Source organism: Pholcus phalangioides, unplaced genomic scaffold (assembly GCF_987345545.1).
Source record: "Pholcus phalangioides strain wild (caught in Gottingen) unplaced genomic scaffold, Ppha-v1.0 ptg000015l_1, whole genome shotgun sequence".
NCBI lineage: Eukaryota > Metazoa > Arthropoda > Arachnida > Araneae > Pholcidae > Pholcus > Pholcus phalangioides.
In genome coordinates this window covers 85,021,950-85,046,581 of record NW_028301608.1, presented here as the reverse complement: position 1 = coordinate 85,046,581, position 24,632 = coordinate 85,021,950, and the positions used below count along the sequence as shown (strand labels likewise).

At 33.7% G+C, this 24,632-nt stretch overlaps 1 protein-coding gene across 1 annotated transcript; it reads left to right on the top strand.

Moving 5' to 3' along the window:
• Nucleotides 1-265: 265 nt before the first annotated feature.
• On the top strand, nt 266-22,693 carry LOC149076903 (serine/threonine-protein kinase Nek7-like). The gene is made up of 9 exons (XM_089244620.1): nt 266-351; nt 3,387-3,578; nt 5,587-5,649; nt 10,003-10,113; nt 10,894-11,002; nt 13,253-13,360; nt 14,947-15,041; nt 18,257-18,370; nt 18,579-22,693. The coding sequence occupies exons 1-9, from the start codon at nt 349-351 to the stop codon at nt 18,696-18,698; spliced, it is 915 nt and encodes a 304-aa protein (XP_089100746.1). The 5' UTR covers nt 266-348; the 3' UTR covers nt 18,699-22,693.
• Nucleotides 22,694-24,632: the final 1,939 nt, after the last annotated feature.

Below are 24,632 nucleotides of genomic sequence, written 5' to 3'. Positions count from 1 at the left end.
CGTAAGACGCGTCCTCCTTTTTTCAGTTTCCGAATCTGATAACTCTAATAGTTAACGCTGACGTAAGAATTATGCAATTTGAAATTGGCGCTAAAAAATCGGTATTGAAATATAAACAGTACTTGTGCTGTCATCTAACAGCTATTATGCGAAATTTGCGTTCTTCGATGAGTCACTAGATGGCAGTAAGAATTTCACACTTGATCTGTGAAATGAGTTTCAGTTCACTGCCGTTAGATGCCAGCACCATTGATTGTAGACATCCAGAATATCAATCAGAAAAATTAAGTTACGGTCGTTCTGGTCTTTTGTTTACAAAATCAAAATATTGATGCCAACAGGTGTTTGATGGTTTGTAGTTTATCAAATTAAATCGTTAAATTTTAAACATTTTTATTTTATGGGAAATTCGCCATAAAAAAAAATACTAGAATCAATTTCTTTTAAACTCTTGAGTCTATTTTGTACTAAACATATAAATATGATACGTGTTGAGAGAAAGATATAATGTGTAATCGCAACAGCGATTACACCACAGCTAATGTGTTGATTATTGGATACTCATGCATCATCGTTACCCCCATAGGCGCTGAAATCTAAAGGGTGCTTGACCTTCCACCCCCAATTAATTTGGCGATTTAACTGAGCACCCCCGAACAGGGCCGTCTTAAGAGTATCGTGGGCCCCCGGGCCAAGTGGTTTTTTGGAGGCCCTACCTGGTAAATCATAGAAAATGTCAACCGGATCTCACTTTTGTGAGGCCCCTCTTCTCTTGAGGTCCCCGGGCCGTGCCCGGTTGGGGCCCATGCGTTAAGACGGCACTGCCCCGGAATAATTGTTCACCAGTACAACTTTCAGCCCCCTTTAATGTTTCTTTCATGTCTCGGGCTACCATGAACCCCCCCCCCTCCCCATCTCTCCTTAAGCCGGGTTTGCCTAGGAGCAGGTTTTCTGCAATAGGAATAGCCCAGAACGACGCTTAGGTCGTCCACTCACGGATTGGAAAAGTGGTATGACTGTTTTCTTACAAAGCACAACACGCCTCCCGCTAGCACTTTATGTTGGCCGTGATTGGTTGACTGCTTCTGGAGGGTTCAAATGCATCATGCGCCACACGTTTCACCAATCTCCTCTTTACTTTTGTTTTCTTTGCCTTTCTTTTTGTCTCCCTGATATTTTTGCAATTTTACACAGTGCCAAAAATATCATGCAGCGCAGAGAAACATTCTCCTGTGAAAAGTTGGCTATATGATGAGTAAAACAGCAACAGTATAATCCCTTTCGGGGGCATCGTGGCTATGTTTTTCTTTGGCGAGAAAAATGCCTGAAAGTATGACAAGAAGTTGCCAAGAGTAAAAAAAAGAAAAGAGAAATATATATTCATCCTTTTGAAAGATTTCCAAAAAGATGAACTATATATTCATCCTTTTGGAAGTCTTTCTTGCCGAAGAAAAAAATCACCAAGGCATCACTAAAGAGAGATACTGTGGCTCTTTAAAAGCATGACGATAGAAAAATTAACGGCAGTAACAAAACATTATTGAGCAAAACGAGGGATTGCGATTAAAAGTAAAACATCTTTAGACCACACACAAAATTGAGAATTATAAAAATGCAGGATTACCTTTTTAATAATGCAACGGTCATTTGGAAGAAAAGCTCTCTGGGTTTGGTCAAAAACATGATTGTGATTGCCGGATCAAGCTTATAATTGCTAGTATGCAAAAAGTTATCAGAAATAGAAGTATGAAATGCACCAATCTGATGAAACAAATCTGAAATGAGATTTTGACAAGAAAAGAAATGCAACATGCTGGAAAAATAGTATATTCAATACAATATACGGAGCGATTCAGAAAATATGGGAAAAACTTTAAGAGGTGATACTGCACATCAATAGAAACAATTGTCATCATAGAATGCATGGTCTAACATGAAACGCAAACGCACGCTCTGCAAATGTTAAAACGGCATTCTTGTTTAAATTTATCAGGAGAAAAAGAACATCACATCCATGACAATGTAACCTGGGGAAGAATAAGAAACTGTATGAAAATCTGCATCACAGTGAATAAAAGGCGTAGATGCCAACCCTGTGAAGTTATTCCAGCATGCAGCCACATTCTAACAGTTGTAACGTACTGGATAATAACACACTTTAGTAATACTGAAAAAGCAGACATGCATTTCATTTACGTACATTCGTGCTGCCTCTGTAGTACTTCCGTTTGCAGCTCTGTAAATGAAATGCATGGCTGCTTTTCCTGTATTACTATGGTGCATTATTATCTTGTACGTTACAACTGTTATAACAGTTGCATGATGGAATAACTTCACAGGGCTGGCGTTTGCACCTTTTATTCACTTTGATGCAGATTTGCATACAGTTTATTCTTCCTCTCCCCCCCCCCCAGGTTACATTTGCATGCATGTGGTGTTCTTTTTCTCCCGATAAATTTCAGCAGGAATGCCGTTTTAACGTTTACGGAGTTGTATTTGCGTTTCATGTTAGACCATACACTCTTTGATGACAATTGTTTGTATTGGTGTGTACTATCACCTCTTACAGTTTTTCCCATCTTTTCCGAATCACCCTGTATAAAAAAAAATTCTAATGAACTGATGCTGTCTATACAAAAGCCTATTATTACTAGCAACCTCTAGGGAGTGATGCCATCTTCTGACAATAACCAGCAGTAAAAGTGGGAATGACAACCCCTGTTTTCCCTCAATTAAATATCATCAGCGAGTCATTTGAGTGGTTTTTTTTTAGTGAAATAAAGCTTTGTTTACTGAAATGTGAGCAGTAATTTATGCTTCCCCATAAATTTTTGTATTACATAGTAAATTGCATTATTTTTGCCACAATAGTTGATATCCCGTATTTTGGACTGCATTTTCCTCTATGCTGTATTGTAAACCATAGTATGAAAGTGTGATTTCATTTGAAGTCACTGTATATTACTAATATCAATTACAACAACTGAAAAAAAAAATTCATTGAATTGTGTTAGAATTAAATTATAAATTATCGCTGCAGACCACCTGCGCCATCGTCGTGGATAGATATGCTGCTATAGCTGTTCCGATAGCATCAAAACCAATAGTGTAGTTATTTTTGAAACTTAACAAATTTCCCTTCAGTTTTCTATAACTCAGAAATTTCATCCATGCGATCCCGGAAGGCAAAACAAAGGTAAGAAGTAAAAGTATTAAAAATGACTAGATTAAGGACTATTTCATGGGGGGGGGGGGAGGGGTGGCTGTGTTTATGTCACGGGGACAGAGTTGCTAAAGTGTTTTATGCTCTACTATCACCCACTTTCATTTGGTAGATTAGTCAAAATTCACCCTGTCTATACATTTATTTCTCGTCTCATTTCCAGCGAACAACTGTATCTAATAAGATGTTGAACAGCTTAGATGAAGAACTGTCAAAGTTATCCACCAATGATTCAATTTATGGAATGCTGTCTAATTTCGATATTGAGAAGAAAATTGGAAAAGGCCAATTTAGTGTCGTATACAGAGCAAAATGCAAGTCTGACAACAAACTTGTTGCATTGAAGAAAGTTCAGGTAATTATACATAAGCCTTGATTAATACAAGTTTCTATTGAATTCGGAAAAAAAAATGTGATAACCCAATTTAATATAATATAGTGATATCTCTGCTTAGGATTTTTTTGGTTATCAAAGATTTTTTTTTTCATGATATTTTTACTAATGAGATTTTTAGTTGACATAGATGCACATGCTCATATAACGTAGCAGCACATTATGAGCTGAATTTTTACATCGTAATATTGTAGTCTTAAGGCTCCAATTAATTTATTCCTGTCTCAAAATCAGCCGCGCTTTGGTGGTGATAGTGACAGACTCGCATCATGTGGACCCGGGTTCAAACCCTACCAGCGTCATATTGGTGGTGGGCTAAAGTTAGTTTTCTGTGGTTCTTAACTTCAAAGCACTAATAATGTTAGCTTATCTCCCTGAAAAAGTCTTGCCCCAGAGATCAACAGGCCAATAACAGTACAACAATATTCAGTCATTAGGCGTGTAGTAGAGTCTCAACAACACAAAGTGACTGAGACTATTCTGTTCTGCGGCATCTATCTGCACCTTTTAGATTTCTGATACTTTCTGTGTGGTAAGTAATAACCGCACCATGTACTGTGCAGCCAGTCTGGTTCCCAAGCTAGAAGACCCTTCAAATTCACATGAATATGGTATTTAGGATATTGGATATTTCTTAACAAGATCTGTTTGTATGACTTTGATCTGCACCGATAGTTTCTTTGACATAGGTGTTTGAAGTGGGTAACCTGTTTTCCTGACGTTTGGCCAGTCTGATAATAATCAAACTCCTATGCACATAAGTAGCCTGCCAGTGAATTTGTGTTAATAAAACATATCTGTATGCACAACCAACAAAACATCGACCAATCACAGCACTGGGGGAATTTTCCTGCAATGATTTACAGCCAGCTACCTATTACAGAGTAGGGCTGTCATTTGGGGGTCAGACTTTTCAAAACATATTAAAAATGGTATATATATATACACATACATTGATTGCATGTTCTTTGCCTCCCCCCCCCCCCCCGGAAAAGGTTGAAATGACACTTCTGTTACAGAAGTAGACCATGGTAGCATATAGCTGCATTCACAAAATTAAAATGATAGCAACAGGAGAGCAGAAAATAGAGGGGAAAAATTGTGTATCATAATCAAGATGAAAAGAGATTTAGGAACGATTTGCAATTTAAATGAAGAAAATGATGAACCAAGATGTTAAAAAATAAAGTGTGGGAGTGGGGAGGGGGAGAAAATCTGAAATTCCCTCACTTCTCCTGTTAGTCTCCAAAAAAGGTCTAAGGCTCTCCTCTGTTCCATTACTAGCCCTCAAGATAAGGCTTATTCAGGAAAGAACCTCATAAAATTCCCGAAATTTCACTATTGCTTCCAGCGATTTTCCTGCCGATGTCCAATTTTAACATGTTGAGTCAATATGTATCTACGCACACCTCACCTTGATATATCCATGTAAGGAATAAATCATTTTCAACATAGCAAGCAGCCCTAAGTTACTGTCTACATTTTCTGTAAGAAAAAGTTATAAAAATCTGAAAACAACTTAAAACAGAAAAACACTCTAAATTTTTATTTGTGTTGGGTACTTCCTGAAATACAATATGTGTTCAAAGTGTTTGATAAATCTTTGTAATTTGACATGACGCTCTCGACTTCTTGATTGGTTTTGTGGTAGCCTACCCAATTTTAATGGCATATTCGTCACAAAAACACTATCCTAAGGGCCATTCAAAAAGATATGAGACTAACATCATACAGCTGAAAAATTAGTAAAATGCTGCCTGCTTCATGAGACAGACCCTTCTTTATTGTTTGCTAGACCTACAACATAAAGTAATACCTAGACAAATCAAAAGCAATAGAGTATTTCAGCAGAAACATCCAGGAAATCTTATACCAAAACAGTTGTTTCTTTATTCAACATTATTTCATGTTGAGTACAAAATACAAGTGCACATTTGTCACTGTCTGATAATGCATTTTTCTTTTCCAGATTTTTGAAATGATGGATTCCAAAGCGAGATTAGATTGTATGAAAGAAATACAGTTGTTACAGGTTAGTGCAAATATATGTTGCGGGTAATGTTCGAAATTATGCAACAATAAAAGAAATTTCATTCAGTTGCACGAGTAGTAGCATTGATAGTGCTAGTATGATATCAGAGGAGGGCTAGAGGCTTAGTAGCTTTAATGATGGTTTGTTTATAGTGTGAAAGACATTGTATTGCATGTGTTGATGCCATAGCCTTAAAGGTTTCTAGGTGCATTCCAAAATATGTTTGAGTATGGTGAGGTACTAATTACCTGAGTTGATTTGGATCAGACCCACCTCAGATAACCAAAAACTTCAATAATAAAATGGAACTTATTAGATTTTTACATTATTTACAATAGTTTTATAATGCTGTGGGGAAATATGTCTGCACAAAAACTCTTTTAAATTACTGTTAAGGACGATATTCACTGACATGGTTTAAACTATAGTCACAATTTTTTGATAAGAGATCGACACGGAGATTAGTTAAATTCAGGTTTTTAACCAATCTATGTTGATCTCTTATCCAAAAATTGTGACTACAGTTTAAACCATGTCAGTGAATATGGCCCTATAAATGTATTCTTGCCTAATAAAAATAGCAGGTGAACGCAGTTTAAACTTGCTTTGATTAAAGTATTCTATCTTAAAATTTCAATGTCAAAGATTAAGTCTGTACGTACCTTGGAAAACAATGTACTTTGAACAATTGTCTTTGATGTCTTGACCATCCTGTACTTTCATGTAACATAAAAGGGCTAGCTACATGTTATGATTGTAGTTGTTGAACCAGTTTGTCACAAAATGCAACATTTTTTTTACGTCTTTTTACTGTACCCACTTTAAAGTAAATTTGTGAAAATAATAGAGCAGATATCCCAAAAAGTTTAATGAAGGTCCTGATGTACAGTAATATCATTCACATAATCTTAAGTATATAACCCTTATACAAAAAGTTTCTGGTTGTAATCCTGAATAATGAAATTTTTAGGATTGTAATGAGACTGTTGATTTCTTTTTAAAGTAAAAGTTTTGATCCTTCTACTTAGTGTTTGCAAATATGTATCTAGATGCATGATTCATGCATAAAAACTGTTTTACTCCTTCAAATTTCAGGTAATTTTTTTTCAGTAGAGTTATTTCTCACTGATGAAAAGAAAAATACCCCTTAAAATTTTGGACAGGAGTGAAAATGTCATTCAAAAAGTTATATTTTCAGAAAACACTGCTTCTATTTGCATCTTTATGCCATCATGAATTATAATAAATGATATACAGTAGACTCTGGACTATCCAGCCTAATGTAGCGAAAGGGCAGGCCAGATAACTATCCCCCTTCTCATTACCATTATAAACACCCTTTTTTTATTTAAAAACCCATTCTTATTCATATATTCTGAACTCTAAGTACAGGCCAGTACTTTAAACCATGTTTGTTATGTACGGTATGGTTAATTCAGAAAAAGGAAAAGTCTATGTGTAAAAATATTGTACACATTTCAATATAAATTTCGTTATGCCTAATTTAACGGTGAGAAACATAAAATCATGTACACTGTACAGTATGAATACATACACACTTTTAAAATAAACAAAATACAGTGAAATCTTGCTACAAAGACACTCAATATAACAATAAAATCCTCTACAATGGTATTTTTCAAATCTTGTTGGAAATTGCTTATAGCCTCTGATGCAACAAAATCGTTCACTATGCTAAACCCCCCTCATAACAATATTTTTGAGAAAATTTTAAACTGCAGGGCTATTGTTTAATATTTTGCTGGAAATATCCTTCAATATATATTTTAAACCCTTCACATATTTTTTTTTCTTCCAAGGACATCTTACAACATCAGCACCACCTGATCGCTAAAAGTGTTGATGAAATTTTCAATATCACAGTTTTTTGTGTGTTACACCAAAGTGTATTGCAATGAACCATTCCACAGGGACAATACACATCAAAATGAATTTTGTTTATCAACTAATTATTTAAAATTTTTTGTGGCGAATAAATACAGTACTCAAAAGGACATGTTTTGGTGTTACCAACTATGCTGCTTTAGAAAAGATGCCAACAAAGCATAAATTTGATGGCACTTGATGATAATGTTGCCTCTCTATATCAGTGGTTCCCCACCTTTGGAAGCCTGCGGCTTGGTTGATTTCTTTTATGTGAGTGGAAGACCCGGTCATATGCACGCACAATGGGGTATAAATGGGTAAAAATTAATCGGTTAACCATTCACAGCCCAGTTTGACTGATGTCTGGGCCCGGTGGTTGAGAAACACTGCTCTATATAATGATAATCCCTCAATATCCTGAACTATATTTTTACTTAGTCCACAGAATGTTGTTATATTGAGGTTTCACCGTATTCATGTAGACTTAATTTTTACAAAATTTATTTAAACTTATTTCACTGTTCATTGTTAAATGATTGCACAAATTGTTTTGCCAATACCTTGGCAAAGTAAATTATTCCTCATTTTTATCTCAGAGAATTAGTATTATTACTTAACTAGGCCAGATATTAAGAAGGCTGGGTAATTGAAAGGCTACTGTACATGATAAATATGCAATGTGAACATGACACATGTTTTGTCAAATGAAAGGGGGCGATAGACGAGCCCAAGGGGGAACCTAAAACATCGAATTAACCCTGTCATATCTTTAACTATTTTTAAGTTATGGTGGAAAATTGATTATGGAAGAAAAATTCATGAAGTCTGAAAAAGCCTAAATTTGTGAAGTTTCTGAGAGACCTACATGCAAACTAAGCTCATGCTTGGAAAGAGCAGAAAAATTACTATAAAATGACACTAATTTCATCAAAATATCTGGATTTAATGGCAAGCTATAAGTGCTGAAAGATTGGTAAAGTTTAAAATCTCCAAAATTTTTAATCGTCAATTCCACAAACACCCTTGTTGCTACAATCAGTCAAATTTGCCAAAAGCTTTTCCATTGCAACAGCTCTCAAAAGACTCTGGAGTGAATCATATCGGCAATCTAGTTCAAGAGAAATTTAGCCTGTTGTTTGCAATGCATCACTGAAATCAGCATTTGTGTCAAAGTAGATATTCGATGAAAATTCAGAATTGACTGATTTTGGACAATTTAATTTTGCAAAAAAAAAAATCATACAAGGTGACATTACCTCTATCTACAGGATATCTATATTTAATGGCCAGCTTCTAGCGCTGATAGTTTGGTGACAATTCGACATTGACTTGTCACCCAAACCTACTAAAATTACTTTTTAGTAGTTCTACATAACTGGAAATGCAGATTTCAGTTATGTATTGCAAACAAAAGACTAAATTTCTCTTTAACTAGATCATTGATATGGTTTATTGAAGGGTCTTTCAAAAGCTGGTGCAATGGACAAGTTTTTGGTAATTTTCACCAAGTAGCTAAAAAGGTGTTTGTGTATACTTGGCAATGAAATTTTTTCAGACAATTTGGTTTTGAACTTCGCCAATCTTTCAGCACTTGTAGCTCTCCATTAAATCCAGATATTTTGATGAAATTAGTATTAGATTTTTTGTGCTTTTTCCAAATATGTGCTTAGTTTGCGTGTAGGTCTTACAGAAACTTCACAAATTCAGTTTTTTTTTTTCAGAGTCTGCACATTTTTCCCCATAATCAATTATCCACCATTACTCAAAAATGGTTTGAAAATAAGACAAGGTTGGTAGGGTATTTCATGTTCTACTTGGGCTCATCTATTACCCCCTTTCATTTAGCAGAACATGTCACATTCACCCTGTGCACAGGGTGTCTGAGCTAAAGGATTAAAAAAATAATGGCTTATAATGAGAGAACCACACATTATTCATTTTAAATCTGAGTTCCAATCAAGAGCGCAACTCCAAGTTTATTTGCAGCTTAATAAAGTTCAATGTGAGTGCCAATAATGTCTCTGCAGATGTCTAAATTTTGTTTTATCTATTTCCAAGTATTTAGTAGTGTTTAATGTGTTATTAGATCAACTGCTGCAGAAATACAGTGTTATTAAACAGAATTACTGCAAAAAGCATCTCAAAGCAGCTGTTCTACATTGCGCAACGTTGATCCCATGTGGAGCGATTTCCTATTGATGGAGAAGCCCTTCTATTACTACTTTACTTCTGGATACCTTTAGCTTAGATACCCTGTGTAATAAATAATGTAAAAAAATAATACATAAATTGACTTTTTTATAGACGTATAAAAAATCGAATGTCCTCACTACATGTTTCTGTCAGGTCAGTGATTGAGAAGCTGTAACATGTAATTACTCTTATACTTGATATGATGATTAAAAGCACAAAAATGTATGTGGTGATTCTAATCTCATTTGTTCATGGTGTTTTTTGAATTTACAGCAACTTAATCATCCAAATGTAATCAGGTATTTGGCATCATTCATTGAAGATAATGAATTGCACATTGTTTTGGATCTTGCTGATGCTGGTGATTTGTCGCGAATGATAAAGGTGAGTATCTCGAATTTTATGTGATTATAGACATCCCTCACGTTATGCAATTAACTTTTTCTGCAAAATAATTGCAAAGGATAAAATTGCATGTAAAGGCATAAAGGGAGTTGAATTTATCATGGGTAAGATAGCGATTAGGGGGGGGGGGGGATCTTCTACATTAAAACATAAAGTTTATGAATTATTCAAGCTTATAAATAAATCTGGTGATGAATAGAATTAATAAATATTTGTTAGATGAATGTGAATTTAATTAATACTATTCTATAAACGTTATACAGGGTACATAGTTGGTACCTTGCACAGCAAATTATGGCGAACCGTTGATCCCAGAGGCATACTTCCAATTAGAAAAAATATCCAAATAATGTGTGGACATCAGATATGTTACTCATATTGCCAGGGGTTGTATGGTTATTAAAATAAAATAAAATAAACCTATTCATTGATATATCTGACTTTGAGCGCAATACAAAAATAATTAAATAATATTTCACCACATATTCTGCACTTTATAAACAATGTAGTTTTGTTGTTTGTGCTTATCCAGTTGTGTTTTTTTCTCCGAATTCACGTTTTGACCTAAATTTGGACCTATTCATAAATTTTCACTTGAAAAAAATATCAGTGAATACAAATAACAAGTGATTATCAAAATTCCATATGTGCAGTCTTGTCAAATAGCAACGTGCCACTTTATTTCTAGATTCAACTAGTGTCAAAAAAATTAGTTTTTCTGACTTGTGTTTGTTAATAATGATTTAAAACTTTTTACAGTATTTCAAGAAGCAGCAGAGGCTGATTCCAGAAAGAACGATATGGAAGTACTTTGTTCAACTATGCAGTGCTCTGGAACATATGCATTCCAAACGTGTATTGCACAGAGGTACGGATTTTAATGTCATCTTTATATACAGTCAAACGATTTATAATGACTTCCAAAGATCCAAAAATGTGGTTTCTATGTCCAGAGGTTTACTATATGTGATCTAATAAAAGGGCATCCTATGAGATGGGACCAAAAATTTTGTTAGTTATATGTGGATGGTCGTTATAAGCTTGGTTTTACTGTATTTTTTCCTTTTGTGTATAAATGAATGTGCGAATATAAGTCCAGATGTGTTCTTATTACAATAAAATTAACTGGATGTATATGGAAAAATTATACTGTAGATGCTGCTTTTTTGGAATCACAGATAATGATGTTATTTGGGTATTGTTGTCACTTTTGCCAGGTATGGAACAAGCGTATATCCTAACATGAGAAAAACTTTGTTTATAGTTTTCAGGCTTTTGGTTTATGCTATAAAATTTTTTTCTTCATCCGAATTTGTTTCTGTGCATTTTGAAGCTAAGTTTGAAGCAGACATATTTTTTAAATCATATATTATCGTTATCAACGTGCAAGACTATATAGGAGATGAGGTGTACCCTTCTCCCTGTTGGCAAAATTTTTCATACTCAGTTCATAATGTCTCAAACAGTGGTAGTAGTAGCCACTGCAATCCCTGCACATGTATAGCTGTTTGTAATAGACTTTCTATATTGAACATAAATGTAAGATTTAAAAAAAAAAAGAAAAGAAAACCTTCTTTCAGCTGTTGTTCAGTTTCTTCCAGTTGACCAGATTCACTGTTCCTTAGCAGAAAATGCTTTATCAAGGAATCAATGATATTTGCATATAGTAGAGGAAAAAGTACACAATATTCACGTTGAACAGTTCTATTTTAACTCCTTGCAATGGCTGAATTAAAGAAAAAGACATGATCTTAGCTTAAAAAATTCATTTTAAAACACTGTAATAAAAGAAAAACGTAAATGAGTCAATGAATGCAATAGCATGATTGAAAATTTTACAACCAGTTTTATACATAAAAAACAGCTGTCCTGTTCTTTATGTATAAAAAATGAGACGTAGTGTCATTATACAGTAGAATGTCGATAACTCATTAAGTGGATAACTCACCTACCCAGATAACTCAATATTTATTATTTTCATGGTTGGCATAATACTGAATTCAGTGGGGTGAAACCTCTTTAATTAACTCGACATAAGGTAGCTGAATCCCACTTGAGGCGACTACAATTCATAATGTGCCATCACAAGTAATTTTTCAAAATCATCCCTGGAGTGGCCAGTTGAAAATTTTCACAACATTTCTGTTGTATATTTCAACAATTCTTTATTTCATTGTTTTTTGTCATATGTAGGTCGAAAATACTACCTTGTACCTTGGGGGAAGGGTCACTGTCCTGCCCATTTTTTGGAGCCTAGAAAACTAGACCTGTAGACTACAAAAATCACTGATAAGCATTGATGATATCTAAAATTTTTAAATGAGAGATGGTTAAATAAGCAAAAAAAAAAAAATCTTTTTACATCGAAATTTTCAAGTGGAAAAAATGAATTTTCATAACTTTAGGCAATTGCAAAAGGCTTCATTGCAAAAAATGTATTTTTATTTACTTATGTTTTTTTTACCATAATTGTGGATTATTCTGAAACTTTTCATAAAATGTTACCAATAACTTTTTAAAATTAATTTATATACGATGGAATATAATTGTTCAGCTATGTATAAGTAGGCTAATGTACATAGCATAAATGGTGTTCAAGAAGGAGAGATCAAATGAAATGTCACTAACGTGACATCTACTTCAGTCAACATGCTAATTATTGCTTTTGGGGGTTTGAGTTATCAAGGTTCTACTACATTTGCTTCTGGATTTCCTGTGAATATAGTATCAGTTTATTATGTTATTATAGATCCAGAGATCACATTAAGTAGTGTGCACAGTATTTCTTGAAATACTTTATGCTGGTTCTACCTAGTTGAGTAAGATAACACAAACATAGTGAGCCAATTGAGCACCACCTATACCTAGCTTCAGAAAAAGAGCATCCCTATAACAATTTCGAGTATAGGATTTTTAGGAGACTCCAGAAAAACTCATTTTGTATACATATCCCCATTGATGTCAGGTGCTGGAGACTCTAGGAGTATGGGTCTTTACATTGTATGATACTCAAAAGCATTGTCTGTAAATAAGGTGTCACGTTTTTTAAGGTATTTGGTTTTGCTAATATGTATCAAAGCATATACATCATTTATTCAAAACTGCATTTTTTTTCCAGATATAAAACCAGCAAATGTCTTCATAACTGCAGAAGGTGTTGTCAAGCTTGGAGATTTAGGTTTAGGTCGCTATTTCAGTTCCAAGACCACAGCTGCTCATTCTTTAGGTATTTTTAAAAAAAAATTGGTCTTATACTTCAGCTATGCACACACACTAAATGAGCCAGACACTTTCAATCTATTGTGTTTATAAACTGTTTAGAAAAAATTGTTGGGGTGATAGTACTTATCAAGAATAATTATGTATTGTTCATGATGGATATTATATTTACAATGGGAACCTATATATGGCCAAAACTCACTCAGAGTGATAGAAAAGGGTAAAGCAAGTTGTCCATGGTAAAGTTTCATCTGTGAAAAAAAAAGTGATGTGTTGGAATCATAAGTTGCACAATCTTGCACAGATCAGCAAAAGACTCAAAGTGATGTCCAAGGGTGTTGCTTCACGGTTCACATCGGTAAATGAAAAACTTATTTACTAACCATGCATGCACCTCTTACTCATTCCTCGACAGCAGTAGTTCTTAACCGGTGCTCCATGAATAAGCAAAGGATGAGAACTGCTGCTCTACAGAATTGCTAATGAATTGGTGCATGCACAAATTTGTGTGTTATGAGTGTATGTGTGGCCCAATATATTTATGTTGTTAGAGTTCTGCTTGTTTTGTGTTCTTGATGGCGCTGCCATCTGTCATCCATATTTTGAATTAGAAGTGGTAAATGCATAAATATTCATGTTATGTAAGTATTTTGTTGGAGGTTTTTTGTAGGTGAATAAAAGACTGAAGTACCTTCTTGTATACTCCTGGTGTTGTATTGATCTTGATCTTATCCACTGAAACAAAGATTCTTGCAAGATCTTCCGCAGAGTCTACAAATGTCGTACAACAATTATTTCATGTGCCCCTCTACCCACAATATGTCAAAAAGACACTGAAGTGACATCATAAATGGGGGATCTATGTTTTTCTAAGTTTTTTTTTTTTTTTCTGACGCTCAGAGAGAATTGCGATCATAGGTCTTATTGTAAATATTGTTTGTCTTGATGGGTACTATCACCCCTCCTAGGCCTATATGTGACAGCCCATATTTTCTTTGAAAACTATGAGTCATGATGACAATAGTTATTTGAAAACTTTATACAATGCTGTCACACAAAGTGAATTCTGATACATAGCTGTTCATATCAACAAGAGGTATAAAAATGACCAGAACCATTTCAAATTGTCTTTCACTTGAGAGCACTGTAGGAGTCTTCTACTGATAAAACACTTTTCTAGCAGATATATAATTATACCTACAACCTTTTTCAAGTAGTTTTGTCAGTTTATTGGACTGTTAGTCACTTGATACTTTCTGAACAGTATTTACGAGATATCCTTTACACATATAAATGATCGGATTTGAAATTTCCAAAGTTGTGTTCAGAGCCCATTGTGCCTCATATTTTTTCATATGATAATTTTACAAGTATGTTATTATTCTCAAAGAGGAAAAAAAAAACATTGCATATAATTTTTTTTGCAATCGGTGTGCTTACTTTTGTCAATAATAATTTATTTTTTCTTATAGGGAACTGGCTGTTCGTTTTCTAGCATGTTACTTACTATCCAGTAAATACCCATAACATTTTGAAGATTTCCAGTAAATTTACTTCATTATGTAAACTTATGTTTTGATTCAATTATTTTAGTGGGTACACCATATTATATGTCGCCTGAGCGGATACATGAACATGGCTACAACTTCAAGTCTGACATCTGGTCTTTGGGGTGTCTTCTATATGAGGTAATACTTCTAAATTATTTGGTTGTGCTTTTTAACTGATTTATCTGCCTAATCCGTGAAATATTTCATTGCGCTGATGGAGGAAAAATGTAATAAATAACTGAGCCATTTTTTCAATTTTTGTTTAAATGACCATGTGCTTCCATTTATCATTCCAATTTATTTATTTTTTTATTAATTTGCGAATTAAACTGGAACTTTGAAATTTATGATCAAACTGAGGTAAAGTTGCTAGTGCAATCAAACTTGGTTAATATGAGAAAGGTCAAAACTCCAGCATTTGTTAGTGTTAACCCATCACTGAAAGAATAAAGCTACAAAAATTAATTAGCATTTTAAAATGGAGTCATGCAAATCAGAAACATGCCATAATACATTGTAATGAGCACATCATTTATGACTTGCATATAAAATTAAATTTTATTATGCAAGTTTATCAGTTTATTGGACTGTCAGTCAATCAGAATGGTCTTTACAAAACATCCTGTACTTATGAGTTACTTAACTCAGCCTGGTCAATATGATTCACTATACAGGAGTTCCCCTGAGGGAGAAATATATTCTTAAGGAAAACAAATTGCATTCTACCCCAGGGAGCACCATAAGCATACCACAAGTAGCGATTGGGTTCCCCTGAGGCATACAATAAGTATTTTACATTCTTACATTAAAGAAAACATCCTGTATTTTAATGTTCATATATTATATAAAAAACCCTTTTTTTGAAAAAAAATTGGAGGGGGTTTCTTTTTCATGGATAGTATTGTATATAATTAACAAATTACTCAATCCTTTTACTCAATTTATGATGAGAGTGACCCTAATGATGATAATGAACCAGTTAATGTAGCTCATTGGGATATATTAGATGAGAGTAATGGAGAATTTAATGGTTTCTATAATGAATAAAAAATATCTTTCTGTTATATCTCAGGCCAGAATTACACTCATAAAAGTTTTATAAAAGATCTTTCATAAAACTTTTATAGTCATCTCGCGCAGCCTTAAAATAAAAAAATATCTTTGTGAAAACTGTTTTCCCAAATTTTATGTCCAAAAAATGAGGGGGTTTCTTATTTTTGTTAAGATATGGTACTTAAAGGCATGTATGCATTCATGTGTGGATCATATAAGCATTCGCTATTGGTTGTTTAGTAATTTGTATGGTGTTGTGAAACGAATCATGAGCTGTTTGAACTGGACCACCAGGAATCGTGTTTTCAAGGAACACAAAGGAAAGAAAAGGAAATTTGTGTACCCATGAACATATTAGAACTGCTGCAGGGGGTTATACATTAGAAGATCAGTGCGCTAATGTATATGCGCCTTAAGGCATTTATATGCATACACATATAAATACAAAATACGAGGCCACAACAGGCAAAATGCCCAACGAGGTGGCTGGGGAAAAAGATGCCCATAACAGATATGGATGTCATATTTCTAAAAATTCAAAAATGCAATCATAAAAACTAAAAACTATATATACACATGATAAAATATTATACAATGCCCATAAAAAAGTATTTATGGTTGTCTTATTCTAAGTATAGATAGCGTCTCAATTTTCCCCAAAATTTACTACCCTTGGGGGTAAGTTATTCCATTTATTAGCAACCCTATTAGAGAAAAATTTCCTGCGACACCATAATCTAGAGTTACCAGAGTATCTAGAGTTACCTAGAGTATCACCATAACCCTTACCAACCGATACTAATGTCCCCTTGGAAAAGCAGTTGATTGACAATGTATTAATAATTCATGGTCCATCCTGTTGTAAATTTTGAATACTTTGATCATATCTCCCCAACACCTGCTACATCCAATGTAAACATAACATTATTCAATGTACATACAACATATGCATGTGTATATAAATATTTACACATACATGTTTTACCACATACATTATATTTTACATTTGCTTATATAATTGAACTATACAATCCACCCAAACACAATTGGCTGCCCAAACCATACAGTCTCAGTGTAGTCCAACTTGTTACCTTTAGAATTACTTTACTGATATTTATTATATTTTATTACTGCGTGTCTCAGAAAAACTTGGAAATTTAATTATAATTGAAATGAAAATTACTCATGTATTCCATAAATATCTACAATATTCGCATCGGCTTGAATGAAATATCAGAGCATATAATACTACTACTACTTAATCGTATATGCACACCTTGTACACATTCCTGTGCCAGATTTAGATTGTTATAATTGGTTCTGAATGTAAGAGTCGCAGCTCCTAGCTAACCTATGTCAAAAGTAAGCTATCGACATTCATGCATACCTGTTCAGTAATTTGAAGTGGATCTGCATTAGACTATTTTGGGGATAGTCTAATAGATAGCCACTGTCCCAGATGGCAAAAGTTTAAGAATTGCTTTGGTAAGTGATTCATTGAAGTGATACAGACATTTTAATGGTCCTGTTGGTTTATAAAAACTGGGAAACACTGACATAAACGAAACTATACTTATGCCAATCCCTCTTTATTCCAGTGGGTCTGGAAATAAACAGAACACTATCTATAGGTAGGAGTTCCACCTATAGATGGCACTGACAGAATACAATCATAGCCTTTCTCAGAATATAAAAGTAGTTCTTCACATTTGGACTTTGTTTCTGAGAAAGATAACTCTTGGTTTTATAAAGCATAATCCTACGAAAAAAAGTGGGTGTAGTAGCCTAGGTCGATAATCGCCTAAAATAATAAATGATGTTTAGAGGTGTCACGAGTTCGATACCCAGTTCGTTCTTGTCAAAAACTTTTCTGACACAGGAGTACAACATAACAGAAATGGCAACATGACCACAGAAAAAAATATATTGCTACCGCAGGGAGTCCAACACCCAGGGGTTACCTCACCAACCTCTCGGTGAGCATATAAAAGGCTGCCGTTTGGAATCTTCATTAAATTTCAGGTCCCAGTCTAATTAGTCTTTGTGTGCAGAAAGTGACAGTGGTGCAACAAAAATTATCAAAAACAATCAATGAAAAAATGTTAGATTCTTGCCAAAAACTTTGTTATATCCAATATTCACAAATATGGCAATTTGTTATAAGATATTTTCAAAATATTATTTTGATATTTCAAGTTTACTGGGACAAAAAGCATGTATGCAGTTTTCCATAATATCTGATTTTGTTATGAGTGGGATCGACTGTATCCATAAGCATTTTTTTTTTTCATGCTTTTCAGATGGCTGCTTTGCAGTCACCATTTTATGGTGAGAAAATGAACTTGTATTCTCTTTGCAAAAAAATTGAACAATGCGATTATCCTCCCATACCAGCTGACATATACTCGGATGATGTGAGTTATGATTTTCAGATTTTATGTGCAAGGAATATAAACACTACAAATTCATCAATTTTTCTATATGCATGTTTTAATTATTTTGGTTTCTTGCATCATAAAATTTGTAATAGAAAAATTTCTGAAGTTATGGGTTCAAGAAGCCTATGAATTTGCATTCTAATGAATGGATTAGTTAAATATTTGACTTTATTTTTCTTTACAGTTGAGAACGCTGATAGCAAGCTGTATAAATGCTGATCCAGAGAAGAGGCCAGACATATCATTTGTTCTCGAAGTGGCCAAAGGCATGTGCCTTAAAATGAAAGTTGACACCTATGACTAACGTTGTTTGCCTGGAAAAAAGAACTTATTCTACAGTTGGATCAGTTTTTATTTCAGCCGAAATATTTTTGACCATTCTATCTTAGTGGTGCCTGAAAAATATTGAGAATGATGCCATATTTTTTTATATTTAAAAAAATGTATATATAGTGATTATATAAATATATATTTTTTCAACGATTTTTTCGCTTGCTTAAAAAATTCCTGTTGGGCCATTTAGTAAAACTAGTCAAGATTTATGAAATTCTTTTCGAAATCATTATTTTGTTTGAGTTTATGTTTTTACATGATTGTGTAATTAATGTACAGTAGAAACTCTAGGACTCCCTTTGACCTGGATGATTCAGAATTTGTGAATTTTTCTGACTGCGGATCAGTTTTTATTTATTTCCTAAGTTTTCAAATCTGAAGCAGTAATATGCCTGTTCGACATATATTGATTCATATTTTATGGGAAAAGATCATTACAGATCAAATTATTTATAAATAATAAAACGTGTAAAAAATTCTCTTAATTCACTGTTTATAATTTACATTCTGTTGCTATTAATATTTAATATACTGGGTATCCAGATCAATTGTTCCTAATTTAAAACAGTGATTAAGATTCAGCAATGTCATTCAAAGTGATATTAAAATAAATTGGTTGCCTAACTCAATTGACAAATTTTCTGAAAGCGTCATTATGTGCTGCCAATGTTACGAATGAACAAAAGGAAAAATTTTAAAAATGATATCACCATAAAAGAAGGTGCAAATCAGTCTGAAGATATGTAAGTTTTCATCATCGATGAACCTGATTTTTACTCCAATGTCATTTTTTCAGATGAGGTAACATTGTATGTGTTAAACATGGTTAATCTTCATGAAGAAAGAAAATCTTCATGAAATTTTTGAAGTGCAAAGAAGCAATCTTAAAATGAATGTGTGATTTCACGTGATAGAGTCTTTGGGCCATTTTTCATCTGGACAACAAAAAGAGGCATGTGAAATTGAACTAATTTTTTTACAAAAACTTTTTGATTGTTGCTTTTGGTTTATATACTTTTCTCATCCCGTCTAATTTCTTGTAAATTGATTAAAAATGGAGACATTTAATCTGGACACCCACTATAAATTGCTTTACTTATATTCCCTATATATTTTTTGCTGGAATTGCTTGGAACACATTTGTTATTTTCTGTTGTTTCATTGACTAGTTTTTCTAATTTTGTATGGATTTCTATAAAGTGTCATAATCACTCTTTCTTTCACACTACTATAATGATCCGTCCCAAACTCATATAATCAAGGAACTTGTTTGATTAGAATTTCCAGTGTTCTTTTATTATTTCAACTTTCTCCACTTTCTGAATCAAATTTCTTTTCGATTCTAAACCATGTCATGAATTTTGCAGTTGCACAATCTGCTTGTCATTATTAATGTCCAATATTTTTTCAATTTTATCATGTTCTTAGATTCAGTTTTATTATACTGCTGATGTATCTCAAACAGATCGAAATTTCAGTGTTCATTCAGTATTCACATATGTTTTAAGTTTGGTGGAAACATCAAATTTGGTATCGCAGTGACTGCTTTCAACTGGTGAAGTTGTATGTCCCGAATTATGCCAGTGTGCTATATTCATTGAAGCAAAAAAATCTTAAGCTTGTTCAGCACTCCAATGTGCATCTTATGTATTGTATCATCATATTCACATTGAAGTAATCACACTTTTTCTTATGGTAATTGGCAAAAGTGAATGTTCTGTTCAGCAAACTGCTGTTGGAGCAAAATTGTGTAGATCACAAAATGCACATATCCATGATTTACAAACATTATTAATGTCCAATATTTTTTCAATTTTATCATGTTCTTAGATTCAGTTTTATTATACTGCTGATGTATCTCAAACACATCGAAATTTCAGTGTTCATTCAGTATTCACATATGTTTTAAGTTTGGTGGAAACATCAAATTTGGTTGAGTGCAGTTCAAGGTCAAATTCTGTCTCATAATGAAAATATTTTGCAAATATTTGTTGCGCATTTTTTTGCTCAAACAAGAAAGAAAAAGATAAAATAATGAGAATGATTGAACAAAAAACAATCACAATTGATTTTGGATGAAAAAAAAAAAATTAAAAATCTATATTTTAAAAAAACACATAACCTGACAAATGTGTCTGGGTTAGTGACTTTCTGCTGTATAGCTATTTTATTGTATGAATTTTGAGTTATAAGTTTGATTTTTTTAAAAGTATTTTTATCAAATATTAATTCAAAACACGAATTTCTCTCTGTGAAACATTTTCATAATTGTGGCTAGAAAATGCTGCAGCTGTGATGGGAGATTCTATGCAGAGAGTTTGGAGGGAAAAAACTTTTTCTACAGTATTAAGAATGCCAGCAGGAAAGAAAAAGTCTGTTTAAAAAAGGTAGTGATGGAAATTAGTGTGTTGGAATCGTTAATGCAAATTTCTTTCTCATTTGTTGTGTTTTCAAAGACCAATCAGCATTTACTTTTGAAAAGCTTCTTGTAAATTTATGGGTAAATGTGTAATTTTTATATCTGTATGCTGGAAGTAAAAGGCACCATGTCACAAAAGGAAAATTTTACATCAGAACTGTTTAAAAGGATTTTTTTTAGTATGCTTTTTTGTGGAGCTTACTTGTTTTATAAAATGAATATCTGTGTCACTTATTGAAATAGGACTTATACCTATCCTATGTGCGTCCTATACCTATGTGCAGTGTAATGAAAGTACTGCTAATTGATAGCATTTTTCCAATTTTAACAGAATTAGACATGGTGCCATTTCCTCCATCTTACAGATATGCATTGTGCAAGCTATTTGTGGATTGGTAGTTAGTTCAATTTCCCCCTCTATGTTATTTATATAAGATGTAAAAGCTATATGAATACTTTTTAACTATTTCAAAAATTTTAACTATTTCAAATATTTTTTGAAATATTTCAAACTAATGCTGTTAGTTTCAAAAAGTTTTGAAAATTTTTTTTATCATTAAAAAAATGAGTGCACATAACACATGTATGCTCAAAGCTTATTTTTGCGAACTTCAACAGCTGTTAATGAAATTTTTTTCTGTTTGGAAAAGTTTCATAGTCATCAAGGTTTCCGGGTGAACCAAAATATTAAGAACCTCCAAAATAGTGTAATGCATAGTTATTCTATTGATTTTTTTTTAATTGTAAAAGTGTTTAATCATACAAATTGATATCAATATACTGTGAAAATCAATTACCAATGTTATTATTTAACTCTTTTGTAATAAATCACTGTTTTGTCAGTTTATACGAAAAGAGAAAAAAAATTGGTGCCTCCCTTTTTGATTCCATCTTAACAAGGTTTGATTATATTTTCCTATACTGGTGAAATGAAATAAAACACATATCATATGCTTTTCTGCACCAAAAAGTGCCTGATAGTGTACAAATACATTTTTATCACTGTCGCATGCAGGCAGTTTTTTGAGCTTACACTACTGCACTGATCTGTATTTCCAGCAGTATTGATGAAGAATACTATTTTATGTATAGAATATTATATTATCTTACCAGTTTGTAATTTTTTTCCCTGGGCTAACTGAGTCATATACAAACTGTTATTTGCTTTCAAAATTATTATGAAAGCACAAGTTTTATAAATATTCACCAGCAAAATGTTTAAATTAATAAATAGTTTAATTCCAATGTTTATGTGACTTCTGTGACTGGAATGGATTTATTTCTCCTACATAATTTTGTATCAAACAGACACCGATTCAGAATGTTTCGTCGTACTTCCCATGAGTTTTGTTGTGCTTATAAACGAAGTAGATGTATCAGGAATGGTCATTTACTGGATTCTATTCAACAAACATATAGTTTGGTGGGGCGGGGGGTCAATCAAAGGTTAGTAAATTGTATAATACATAACAAAGTATCATTTGTAATTAAAAATGCAGTATGAATCCCATTATTCAAGCTGATGTGGACCAGACCTACCTCTGGCAATACAGACGTTATAGAATTTTGAGGTTAATTGAAATAAATAAAGGCATACCCAATGGATATTGTTTTTCCGATTTTTTTAATGCAATAAAAATTTCAAATGTAATAAAATGTTCATGAATATAGCATAATGTTACGTACCCTTCAGTTTTTCTTTACATCTACTCAACCGTACATGCAAGGCCGTGGCGCGAGGGGGGGGGGGACTTGGGGGGGTCTGGACCCCCCTCCGAAATGGGAGAAAATGGGAAAAAGATGGCCAAATATATTGTTCTATCACTTTGGTTCCCATTCCCTGAATTATATTTCTGAAACGGACTTGCGTATGTGCCTGTTGTACAAATTCATTCCTTTGCGATGAATCACAGTACATGCTGAAATGTTTTATGAGTGTATGTGGGGCCGTTGGTGTCAGAATTGTGCCTGTTTCTTGTTCTTGCTGGTGCTGCCATTCGTCTTCCATACTTTAAAGTGAAGATGGTAAATTCTTGAATTTTCATGATTTCTTTACATCTGCGCAAATTTTGATCGCATCTGCAGACTGGTCAAACAAAAACTGGTGAACAATTTTGCTCACCGGTGAAGATGAGAGGAAAAATTCAAGAACCAACAAAAAAATGCAGCATTTTATCTATAAAATCCAGTGTTAAAAAAAACAAAATTTCTGATTAGTACGACATATTTGTTGCAAAAAAGATCATACATTGTGTGGCCAAAAAAAAAATTGTTGCAGTAAATAAATTGAACTACTACTAAACCACTCGTACATCTCGTAAATATTCCTCTGAGGAACTTTAAACGCTTCGGAGCACGTCGGGATGTACTATGTAGGTGTTCTGTACTCAAAATGAAGTATGTTCAAGAGGTGGTGCCACCTGTCCTTCGAGTTTGAAAGCAAACAACTTGACAGATTATTTTCGCCTGTTGCATTATGCGTGAATTTTAAATATCGACCTCATTGTGCTCTCTCAGTGGAGAGACTTACAGTATTTGAATAGGAGATCGGTTCGCGCGTTTTTGCTCCTCATAGTTGGAAAACCACAGCGGCTGAATAAAAATTCACTATAGTATTGTCTGCCTCCCTAGTGTGTGTGATGAAAGGAGGGAGGGAATACTGAATATTTCCAAGTATTTTTTTACGTGATTCTTGATACTGATTCAGGGAAATAGTTATTACATTTCATAGGTCTTTTTATTAGATTGTACGATGGTCCCTACCAAAAATACTAATTCCCTCTTTCTCCACTGAGTTTTTGGAGATGGTTATTTTAGGTTGATATCTACAGTGTGTGCCGTCTTGACGCATGAGCACAGTCGGGCGCGGCCCGATCGCCTCGAAAGAAGAAAGAATGGTCTCACAAACATCAGATCTGATTGAAATTTTCCAAGGTAAGCGTGTAAATTTGTAGGCAAGCATTTTTACCAGGTAGGGCGTATATGCTCAACAAATGGCCCACGCCCCCAAACTGAATTTTGTAAAAATGAATTAAGCAACCCACATAACCAGATTTTTTAAGTTGTGTGTTCGCGGTACGTTCTTACTTCATTTAAGTGACCCGCGGAGTGTTTCTAGATCACTTTAGTGACGTACGGCTCATTTACGGGTCACTCAACTGGCTCGCGGCAAAATCTTACTTCACTTAAATAACCTTAAGGCATATTTTCAGTTCACTTAAAAAAAATTGAGTTCAATTAAGTGACCCCGAGGAGCATTAAAGTGACAGATCATCTAAGTGACCTGCGACATATTCACAGTTTTCCTAAGTGACCTGTGACATATTCACAGTTTTTCTAAGTGGCCTGTGACATATTCACAGTTTTTCTAAGTGACCTGTGACATATTCATAGTTTTTCTAAGTGGCCTGCGGGGCAGTTACAAAGCACCTAAGCGACCTGAGGCACATTGAATCCGTGGCACATTTACAGATCACTTAAGACTCG